At 47.8% G+C, this 11042-nt stretch overlaps 1 protein-coding gene and 1 non-coding gene across 2 annotated transcripts in view; both read right to left on the bottom strand.

Moving 5' to 3' along the window:
* Positions 1-362: 362 nt before the first annotated feature.
* RPH3A (rabphilin 3A) overlaps positions 363-11042 on the bottom strand; it is a 53477-nt gene continuing 42797 nt past the window's right edge. The window contains exons 13-18 of the mRNA XM_056859109.1: positions 10526-10652; positions 9257-9313; positions 5776-5927; positions 5487-5568; positions 4757-4853; positions 363-550 (exon numbers count right to left, since the gene is read on the bottom strand). Of these exons, the coding sequence (XP_056715087.1) occupies positions 420-550; positions 4757-4853; positions 5487-5568; positions 5776-5927; positions 9257-9313; positions 10526-10652 (646 nt within the window). The 3' untranslated portion in view covers positions 363-419. The remainder of the gene's footprint in view (positions 551-4756; positions 4854-5486; positions 5569-5775; positions 5928-9256; positions 9314-10525; positions 10653-11042) is intronic.
* Positions 10268-10336, bottom strand: TRNAV-CAC (transfer RNA valine (anticodon CAC)). The gene has a single exon. It is a non-coding gene; the product is annotated as a tRNA-Val (tRNA).

Raw genomic sequence — 11042 nt, 5'->3', positions numbered from 1 at the left:
GAGGAGGGAATGAGTGGAGCAAGAAAATGTTCCACATGCAGAAATCGAAACGGGAGGAAAGAGAAAGGCGGGTTCGAGGTCATTTAAAGGGGGGGAAAGCAGGACAGGGACTGGCGTTTAGCTGCCAAAAAAAGCAGAGAGGCCAAAGTAAAAACGGTCAGTGCTGGGCTATTGCTTGAAAATCTGTACATCAACGCACCTGGGGGGAGCGGGGCAGTAAAAATGGATCACCATACAAAGGAAAATAGAACCAGGGTTATCCTTGGCATGAGAACGGTGAAGGAGAGAGGCCACCTCCGGGAAGGAGATCACGGGGGTCTCTTTCCCCAAGAGTGAAAAGAACACAAACGTGTTGGAAGACGAGATGTCGGAAATCTACTGTGGGGTTGGCGGAGGAGGGTGGGTGCGAGGGGAGCCTTCTAATCGCTGGATACGTGGTTCTCGTTCTGTAAGGCGTGCCAGCGCTCTATTTTCTTATCCTTGTTCTTCAGACACTCATACCAGTGTTTCAAGCGTTCGCCTTTGGCTGTGATGCCCAGCTGGCACCCGCCTGAGAGAGAGAGAAAGAGAGAGAGAGAGAGACAGAGAACATAAGCACAAAAGAAGAGCCCTGCTGGATAAGACCAGTGGTTCACCTAGTCCAGCGTTCTGTCTCACACAGCGGCCAACCAGTTTCTCTGGAGGTTCAACACAGGTTCCAAGTGAGGACTTCTCCTGATGCTGCCTCCTGGCACTCAGATACAGAGAAGTGGGGGGGAGCAATCCAGAAGGTTTGTTAAGAACATAAGAAAGGCCATGCTAGATCAGACCAAGGTCCAGCAGTCTGTTCACACAGTGGCCAACCAGGTGCCTCTAGGAAGCCCACAAACAAGACGACGGCAGCAGCACCATCCTGCCTGTGTTCCAAAGCGCCAAATATGATAGGGATGCTCCTCTGATCCTGGAGAGAATAGGTATGCATCATGACCAGTATCCATTTTGACTAGTAACCATAGATAGCCCTCTCCTTCACGAACATGTCCACTCCCCTCTTAAAGCCTTCCACATCCTGGGGCAGGGAGTTCCACAATTTAACTAAGCCTTGTGTGAATAAATGCTTCCTTTTCTCTGTTTTGAATCTCTCACCCTCCAGCATCAGTAGATGACCCCGCGTTCTAGTATTATGAAAGAGGGAGAAAAGCTTCTCCCTGTCCACTCTCTCCATACCATGCATCATTTTATAGACCTCTATCATGTCTCCCCTTAACCGCCTTCTTTCCAAGCTAAACAGCCCTAAGCGTTTCAACCACACCTCATAGGACAGTTGCTCTAGTCCCCTGATCGTTTTGGTTGCTCTTTTCTGCACCTTCTCAGGCTCTGCAATATCCTTTTTTAGGTGTGGTGACCAGAACTGTACACAGCATGTTGTGTTTGTTTGCAGCAGCTAAACCAGCACGCAGTCCTCCGACACTCTATGAGTCATCCTGACCATCTGCCCTGTAGTGCCTCCTCCAAAACTGGATACTGCACACACCCACCTGATCACACGTCCTCCACCAGTACAAATCTCATTTCTTTGCTGGCTTCACACACACCTCTTTCTGGCCGCTGCACAACCTCCACTCCTTATGACATCCACCAACATATTGGATCCCACTGAGTTTTTTCAGCATCCCAGCCTAACTTTGGGAGTGACAAGCAAGGCTACGCACCAGTCTTTGAGCATATTTTGCATAAATCATAAAATTATTCAACCCCCAAAATACCTCATAGTCCTTTTCGTCAAGTTTCAGATGACTTAGGGTGACCCCCATACCTTTTCAAGGCAAGAGAAGTTCAGAGGTGGTTTGCCATTGCCTGCCTCTGCATAGCATAGAATCATAGAGTTGGAAGGGACCACCAGGGTCATCTAGTCCAACCCCCTGCACAATGCAGGAAACTCACAACTACCTCCCCCTCACACCCCCAGTGACCCCTACATGCCCAGAAGATGGGCAAGATGCCCTCCCTCTCATAATCTGCCTAAGGTCACAGAATCAGCATTGCTGACAGATGGCCATCTAACCTCTGCTTAAAAACCTCCAGGGAAGGAGAGCTTACCACCTCCCCAGGGAGCCTCATTCCACTGAGGAACCGCTCTGACTATTAGAAAATTCTTCCTAATGTCTAGAGGGAAACACGTTTGATTTAATTTCAACCCGTTGGTTCTGGTCCGACCTTCTGGGGCAACAGAAAACAACCTGGCACCATCCTCTATAAGACAGCCCTTCAAGTACTTGAAGATGGTTATCATATCCCCTCTCAGTCTTCTCCTCTTCAGAGTAAACATACCCAGCTCCTTCAACCTCTCCTCATAGGACCTGGTCTCCAGACCCCTCACCATCTTTGTTGCCCTCCTCTGGACACGTATCAGCTTGTCTACATCTTTCTTAAATTGTGGGGCCCTGGACTTCCTCAGTGGTCTCCCATCCAAGTACTAAACAGGGCCGACCCTGCTTAGCTTCTGAGACCCTGCTTAACTTCAGGCAGGGGTCTTTCACATCACCTACTTGCCCGGTCCCTTTAACTGGAGATGCCGGGGATTGAACCTGGGACCTTCCGCATGCCAAACAGATGCTCTGCCACTGAGCTACAGCTCATCTGGGTCAGTTTAATATCCCCGTTTTAATTTTGTTTCTCCCTTGTGAGAAAAGAACCTGAGAGTCGTTATTTCTTGGTTTCTCTCTCCCAAATTTTCCCCACTTTCCAACGCTATTTTTGGGTCAGTTGCATGCAAACTGTGTAACATAGAGAAACGGTGTGCAGACTGCATCAAATGATGAGAATGTCAAACTGATACTGAAACCATACAAAAACAGGCCGAAACAAACAAAAGAATGGTCAATAACGGCCCAGAAACCAATGAGGACTACAACATATGAAAAAGAAACAAGAGCAGCTGATATCAGCACATTCATAACATCCTCACACCAGGACGGGGAGTTTCAGAAGCAATTTAATCATCTCCTGGGAAAGAGACCTGAGAATAGGGCACATATTTTGACAATGGGGGGGATCCTCCAAAATGATTTTACTAGCCACAAAAATGGAAAGATCCATATATACCTAGAGTAGAAGAAGGGCTTGTCAAGATGCTAGAATTAGCGAACATGGCCAAACTGACTGCTTTGATTAGAGAAAATAACGTATCTAAGTTTGTAGAAGGTGTCAAACATGCAGCCTGGGGGCCGGAGCTCTTATCCAGCCTTTGAGGCAGCCACCCTCCCAGTCCTGAGGGGTCAATGATCAAAGACTGTTAAATAAAAGAAAACACTGTAAGAGTGTTATTGTTTTAAGCATGTTTGCATTTTAAGTAAAAAATAAAGTAAAAAATAATATCATTAATTGGCTTTGCCTGTGTCTTCTATAAAGTTTTTTTCTCCAGTACCTGGAATTACATTTTCTGGTTCACATGGCAGGGCCCCACCAAGTGATATTTATGTCATATCCGGCCCTCGTAACAAATGGGTTTGACACCCCTGGGTTAGAGTGTCAGATGAGATCTGGGAGAGGGGCTGTGGCTCAGTGGTAAAGCCTCTGCTCAGCATGCAGAAGGTCCCAGGTTCAATCCCTGGCATCTCCAGTTAAAAGGACTAGGCAAGTAGGTGATGTGAAAGACCCCTGCCTGACACCCTGGAGAGCCGCTGCTGGTCTGAGCAGACAATACTGTCTTTGATGGACCAAGGGTTTGATTCAGTATAAGGCAGCTTCATGTGTTCATGTGAGACCAGGTTTGAATCCCTGCTCTGGCATGGAAACTGCTGTATTTTATGCTTGTTTTTTATTTGAATCCTGCTTTTCTCCCCGATTGGGAACTCAAAACGGCTTTTGCATTGCCCCCCTTCCTCCACTTAATTCTCACAACAACAACCTTGTGAGGAGGGTAGGTTAGGCTGAGAGATTGTGACAGGCCCAAGGTCTCCTGGAAGGCTTTCATAGTCAAACAAGAGATTCGAACCCAGTCATCCCATGTCCTAGTCCAATGCTCTAACCACTACACCCCTTGCTGGATGACACTGGGCCAGTCACACAGTCTCAGTCTAACCTACTGCACAGGGTTGTTGTGAGGACAAAATGGAAAAGAGAATGATGTAAACTGCTTTGTGTTCCCCACTGGGGAGACAGGTGGAGTATAAGGAAGGGGGGGAAAGCAGCTCTTGCAACAGAGGACAGCTCCTTGCGCTAAGGGAGGGCATCTGTTGGATTTTGATTTTCCTAGAGACAAAACTTCAGTTCACATGAACACATGAAGCTGTCTTATACTGAGTATTGTCTACTCAGACCGGCAGCAGTTCTCCAGGGTCTCAGGCAGGGATCTTTCACATCACCTACTTGCTTAGTCTCTTTAACTGGAGATGCCGGGGATTGAACCTGGGGCCTTCTGCATGCCAAGCAGATGCTCTACCACTGAGCCACAGCCCCTCCCCGAAATGTCACCTCATATGAACACGTGAAGCTGCCTGCTACTGAATCAGACCCTTGGTCCATCAAAGTCAGTATTGCCTACTCAGACCGGCAGCGGCTCTCCAGGGTCTCAGGCAGGGGTCTTTCACATCACCTACTTGCCTAGTCCCTTTAACTGGAGATGCCGGGGATTGAACCTGGGACCTTCTGTGTGCCAAGCAGATGCTCTACCACTGAGCCACATCCCTTCCCCCTGATCACCAAGGCAGGCAGGCCTGGGCTTTACGTTCCACCTTGGCAGTCATTCCTGCCACTAACGGTTTTCAATCCTTACCAATGTAATCGTTGGACTTGCCAATGTCATAATCCCAAACCGAGATATCGAGCTGTTTCTTGGCGAGGTCGCTGTGCTTGATATCATAGAAAAACTCCTGTGAAACACAACATTTGCTCATTAACTCACTAATTGGCTTTTTAAATGAGCATGCAAAATTAACAAGCAAGTCAAAAGCAAATGAACAACCCCTCGCATTAACCAATGACCACCTCAAGCACCCAAATTCTGGGGGCAAAGGCGACAGGCACAGCTTGGCAGAACTTAAAGAAAAGTTATCAGAGCCAAAGAGGCCTTCTGGGGGACGGTATTGCACCATAGCAGGGCACCAGCCAAGAAGGCCCTGCTCAGAAGGCGTTGGTTACAGTGGGACTTAGCTATGACTTCCTTCTGCTCGTTCAGAAGAGGAAGGTTCCAGGTTTCTTTCAAGATGTTTGGTTCATACTCTTGAAACAAAGGGATATTCACAAAGGAAAGGTAACCAAATTGAAAATGCAAAAAATGTCAGCTCCAGAGGATTTGCCTGCCTCACAGGAACATGCAAACAAAGAGGCTGCATTCCAGAGTTTTGCTTTTAGAAAAGCAACATTTTTTGGGGGGTGAGGGAATAATGGTGGGCTGCACCATCCCAGTCAGTTGTTTGGTTTTTCTCTTCAGTTGGGGTCTATTAGTAACTGGGTCTAAGAAAATCTGATGAGGAGAGAAAGGCCCCCACCCTGCCCAGCCTCACCTCATTAAACTCGGGGTTCAAAGTCTTCTTCTTGATCTGCGTCTTCTGCTTGGCTTTCTTCCCCATGTCGGGCTTCAAGAAACTGAGAATGACAGGATGCAATTTCAACCCTTTTCCTTGTTCAGAAACATTTGGGGAAAGAGTGATTGGGTGTGTGTGTGTGTAGGTACTTCATAGCCAATGTGCAAACCTAGAGAATTTCTGGACCCTCGAGGGATAATTCCAGCTTTAACCAGATGGGTTCCCCCCCCCATCACTTGGTAGCCCAAGAGATGAAAGCACAGCTTACATTTTAACAAACGGGTCTGAGTAGCCATTGGCATCCATAGCTGCTAAGTGGACACAGCGCACAATGCCCACAATGAGCCCTCCTTTCTGGGTACTGTACATGAGGGACACCAAGATCTTCCCCCGCTCCTCCACGTTGTTCCCCGGATCCATCTGCAGGGAGTAGAAAGGTGGGGAGGAGAAAGAAAAAGCCTCTGCTTTCCAAGGTCACTGAAGCCACATTCAGCAATGACACGACTGCTGAGCATCTATGCGATGGGGATCTTCAAATGGCCCGGGAGCATGCTGAGCTGAGCCCCAGCAGGGCTGGCAGCCCTGCAGAGGAAACCTCTTGACTTGGACTCTACCAGCAGCAGCACCGGCAGGCACAGGCCAGTGTGGTGTAGTGGTTAAGAGCAGTGGTTAGGAGTGGTGGACTCTATTCTGGAGAACCGGGTTTGATTCCCCAATCCTCCACATGAGCGGCGGAGGCTAATCTGGTGAACTGGGTTGGTTTCCCCACTCCACACGAAGCCAGCTGGGTGACCTTGGGCTAGTCACAGCTCTCTCAGACTCACCCACCTCACAGGGTGTCTGTTGTGGGGAGGGGAAGGGAAGGTGATTGTAAGCTGGTTTGATTCTTCATAAGAACGTAAGAAAAGCCCTGCTGGATCAGACCCAGGCCCATCAAGTCCAGCAGTCTGTTCACACAGTGGCCAACCAGGTGCCTCTAGGAACCCCCAAACAACACGACTGCAGCAGCATTATCCTGCCTGTGTTCCACAGCACCTAATATATTCGGCATGCTCCTCTAATCCTGGAGAGAATAGGTATGCATCATGACTAGTATCTATTTTGACTAATAGCCATGAATACCCTCTCTTCCTTAAGTGGTAGAGAAAGTCGGCATATAAAAACCAACTCTTCTTCTTCTAGGCTGCTCTGCTCCTTGGAAGAAGCTGATCTGAGTGACCTCTGCAGGATCAGCTCAGCATGTTCCCGATCCCGGCAAGTTAATGGGCCAATCCAACTCGGCCATGCGTTCTGATGGGTCTTCTTCAGAATTAGGTAAACACTGGATTGGGCAGGAGAGTGCAGTCCTAATCCCTGCCAAACATGGTGGGCCTGGCACACAGAGCTGGTCCTCTGCCAGTCCGTCAGTGCCCAAAGTTACTTTAAACATACAAACATGCACACGATTCAAATTCTGTTCAGGGATATAAACGCTGCTGGATCAGAGCCAGACACTGTCGAGTCCAGCACCCTTTCCCACAGTGGCCAACCAGATTGCGTCCCAGAGAGAAAGGTCGAGTATGAATAAAGTGGATAAAATAAATGTTTCCAGTATGCTCACAAGAACAGCAGGAAAGCAACAGTCTGCCCCTGCTATTTCCCCACCCCCACCCCCCACATATCTGGCACTGAGGTAGCTCAATTTTGCTGCCTTCACTAATAATAGCCAGTACACCCAACTGCCATGAATTTGTGTAAAAAGTAAAGGTAAAAGTCCCCTGTGCAAGCACCGAGTCATTCCTGACCCATGGGGTGACGTCACATCTCGGCGTTTCCTACGCAGACTTTGTTTACGGGGTGGTTTGCCAGTGCCTTCCCCAGTAGTCTACACTTTACCCCCAGCAAGCTGGGTACTCATTTTACTGACCTCGGAAGGCCAGAAGGCTGAGTCAACCTTGAGCCGGCTACCTGAAACCGACTTCTGTCGGGATCGAACTCAGGCTGTGAGCAGAGCTCAGACTGCAGTAGTGCAGCTTACCACTCTGCGCCACGGGGCTCCTATGAATTTGTGTAATCCCCCTTTAAAGACAGTGACTATCACCATAACCTGTGGCAGTGAGTTCCAAATTTAGATATACTGATGTGTTGCACTTACTGACTATGGGTTACAAGCAAGGCAGGGAAAATTCTCTCTATCCACCATACCATTCATGGTTTCATAAGCCTCCCTCGTGTTTCTCTCTTTACTGAAGGGTCTTTGGAAAAGGTATCCTTGTGGCCTGATTCATTTTCCCTCTCCTCGTTCTGAAGCCGCTAGGGTCTGCTTCCCTTGTGCAAATCCCATCATGGCTTGAGTCATGGCGTGACCTGGTGATTTGCAATGGAACCTCCCTCACACACACAAATCCCTCAAACAGCATCCTGCCGGGAACAGTGGGCATGCTCCATTCTTGGTGGCTGAACGGCAGCGGCCGCTTCATACATGTGCAAGTTATGACTTTTCCCTGCAGGTTCTGACTGGTGTTTGGGGAAAGCTGTCCAAAAAGGTGATGGAGTAGAAATCTGACCGCTGGAGGGTGGCCTGCACAAGAAAACAACTGCAGGGGAGGGGAGAGAGAGATTTGCACCGCAAGATCCCTCCGGTCATCCTCAATCCTCTCTGCATCCAGTGAGCTTCCATTCCCACCACAATTCAATGAACTGTAGATTTCTCTGTAAACTGTGCTGCTGCAAAGTCCTTAGGGCTAAAGGAGAGGAGAAGAGAGCCTAGACTGGATCTTTCCAGCATCTTTAAAAATAACATCTCAGGCACGTGTGGACCTGATGGGGAGGCTTAATCCTTCCACCAGATCATCTGAGTTGGGGAGGACTTTGCCCTGCTTTGGTCCCCTCAGTCCTCTAAGATGAGGAACAGTGACTTGGGCTCATCACTACCCTGATTTAGAAAGTGCAATTCTTTGATTTTAACCTGCTCTTCAGAGCGTGTGAAGGAATCACAGGAAGGAATCACAGGAGAGCCAGCATGGCGCAGTGGTTAAGAGCAGTGGTTTGGAGCGGTGAACTCTAATCTGGAGAACCAGGTTCAATTCCCCACTCCTCCACATGAAGCCTGCTGGGTGACTTTGGGCTAGTCACAGTTCTCTTAGAGCTCTCTCAGCCCCACCTACCTCACAGGGTGTCTGTTGTGGGGAAGGGAAGGAGATTGTATGCCAGTTTGATTCTTCCTTAAGAGGTAGAGAAAGTCGGCATATAAAAACCAACTCTTCTTCTCCTTCTCTTTATAGCACTATAAACCACCTTGTAATTACATATTTATTATTATTATTATAGTCTGCCTTTCTCACTGGGACTAAAGATGGATTACACAGTGAGTCAATGATGACTCGAGCAGTGATTGGCTGAACTGCTGTGATGTCACCAAAGGGCTGGGGAAGGAAGCAAGGCCTAGGGAAAAGGGGTGCCTGAGGCAGTAGGCCAAGACACCCAAGGAGGAGTAGAAAAGAGGTATTGGCCAGGAATAAGGAGGGGCCAAAGAGAGGAAGTCAAGGGGCTCTAGGCAATCTCAGAAGGTTTGGAGGCCAGGTTTATGCATGCCCACTTCCAGGCAGGTCCAGGCCAATGCCAGGGGTGGGCAACAATCTGCTACATATCATGAACCTAAAACATCAATTCGTGCAAAGCACTAAACCTTGACTCCAATTTACTTTGCTTCAACTCCTGGCCTGGGCAGCCCAGCAACATCCTTCTGCAATGAAGACACAACATCTTACCTCATCTTCATACAAGGCCATTCCTCGTGAGGAGCCAGTCGTCCCTGCACGCTTCATCTGGAGGTTAGAATTAGATTGGAAGGGAGAATAAAAAAAGCTACCTTTAATCATGTGCAGAAGGCAACTTAAGAAGTCTGGCGAGCCTGGTCCAAAGGGACCCTGTGCCCTTTCTCCCACGGCTTTCTCTATTACCCACCTCCTTAAAAAACTGCATGCATTTCAAAAGGCCCAAATATTTCTATTGTGCAAAAATGCATGCATGACCACACATGAAGCTGCCTTATACTCAATCGGACCATTGGTCTATCAAGGTCAGTATTGTCTACTCTGACTGGCAGAGCTACACCAAGCAACCTGCCAGCAAGCAGGAAAAGGAACAGCGATGCTAGGTGACAGCTTTATTATTTTACAAAGCCCTTATGCGTTTTGCTGTAAAAGCTTCATTAGGGAGATTAGAGAGTTCCCTGTGTTCTGAACCTTTCCACTGCAATTAATTTCTCAAGAATAACGCTGTCAAATTCTAACTCTTTTCCTTTTTTGGCATCAATTAACCTAACCAATTAATTAATTTCAGCCATAAGAAATACCTGAAGATATTTGTATAAAACATGATGCATGTCCTTTTTAATTGTTCCTTCTATGCTTGTAGCCAATCCCAATTCACTGACCCACTGTTTATGAACAGGGAGTGGCTTTCTGATGAAATCAGGACATCCTATCTTATGATCACACAAAACACAAAAATAATTGAATCAGTTACAAGGTTTTTGCAGTTAGCAATCAGATATCGTGAATGGTATGTAGTATTCCTTTATGGCTGATTTGGGATTGTTTTATCCAATTTTATTTATTTGTACTCAGATTTATCTAAATGTATGTTCCTCTTTTTATAGGCCAGTAAAGGCGTGTATTTGTGTGTGTGTAAAAGCATGACCATCCTTAGGCTGTATTTTCCTGCCCAGCATTCCTACCCAGGAGGACCCAACTTTTCTGGCATGCATGACATTTAACTGGAGATGCTGGGGATTGAACCTGGGACCTTCTGCATGTGAAGCAGATGCTCTACCACTGAGCCACAGCTTGTCCCCTCAGAGAAATTCTTCCAATTCTGAATCTGCTGCAAAGCACCTTCAGGATGTGACCCTATGGGTTTATGCCATCTGGAAGAGGCATCCCTTGTGCTGTGGGGATGCTTCACCCTTGGCCCATGGGATCCAGCCCCCATACACTTGTCTCGACAGTGCAATAATGGCAAAGAAGAACATGTACCGGTATGACTCTTTCCAGACAGATGCTGAGGTTCTTCTTCTGGTTGGGCTTCACCTTCTTCAGAGCCAGCCTTGACTCACCGATGAATTCATTGTGGCCAAATTTGTCCTCGTCACACACTGAAATCCTGTGAGGAACAAGGAAATCAGACATCGCAAAAACAAAAAAAAGGACCCTGAGTCAGAGGCTAGCTGGTTTCACAGGCTCTGCAGTGGAAAATCTTTAGAACATAAGCACATAAGAAAGGCCATGCTGGATCAGACCCAAGCCCATCAAGTCCAGCAGTCTGTTCACACAGGGGCCAACCAGGTGCCTCTAGGAAGCCCACAAACAAGACGGCTGCAGCAGCATTGTCCTGCCTGTGTTCCACAGCACCTAATATATTTGGCATACTCCTCTGATACTGGAGATAATATGTATGCATCAGGACTAGTACCCATTTTGACCAGTAGCCATGAATACCCCTCTCCTCCATGAACAGGCCCATTCCCCTCTTAAAGCCTTCCAAGTTGGCAGC

This window comes from Euleptes europaea, chromosome 13, assembly GCF_029931775.1.
Source record: "Euleptes europaea isolate rEulEur1 chromosome 13, rEulEur1.hap1, whole genome shotgun sequence".
Classification (NCBI taxonomy): Eukaryota; Metazoa; Chordata; class Lepidosauria; order Squamata; family Sphaerodactylidae; genus Euleptes; species Euleptes europaea.
Note: the sequence above shows the minus strand (reverse complement) of the source record. Positions and strands in the feature narration are given on the sequence as shown.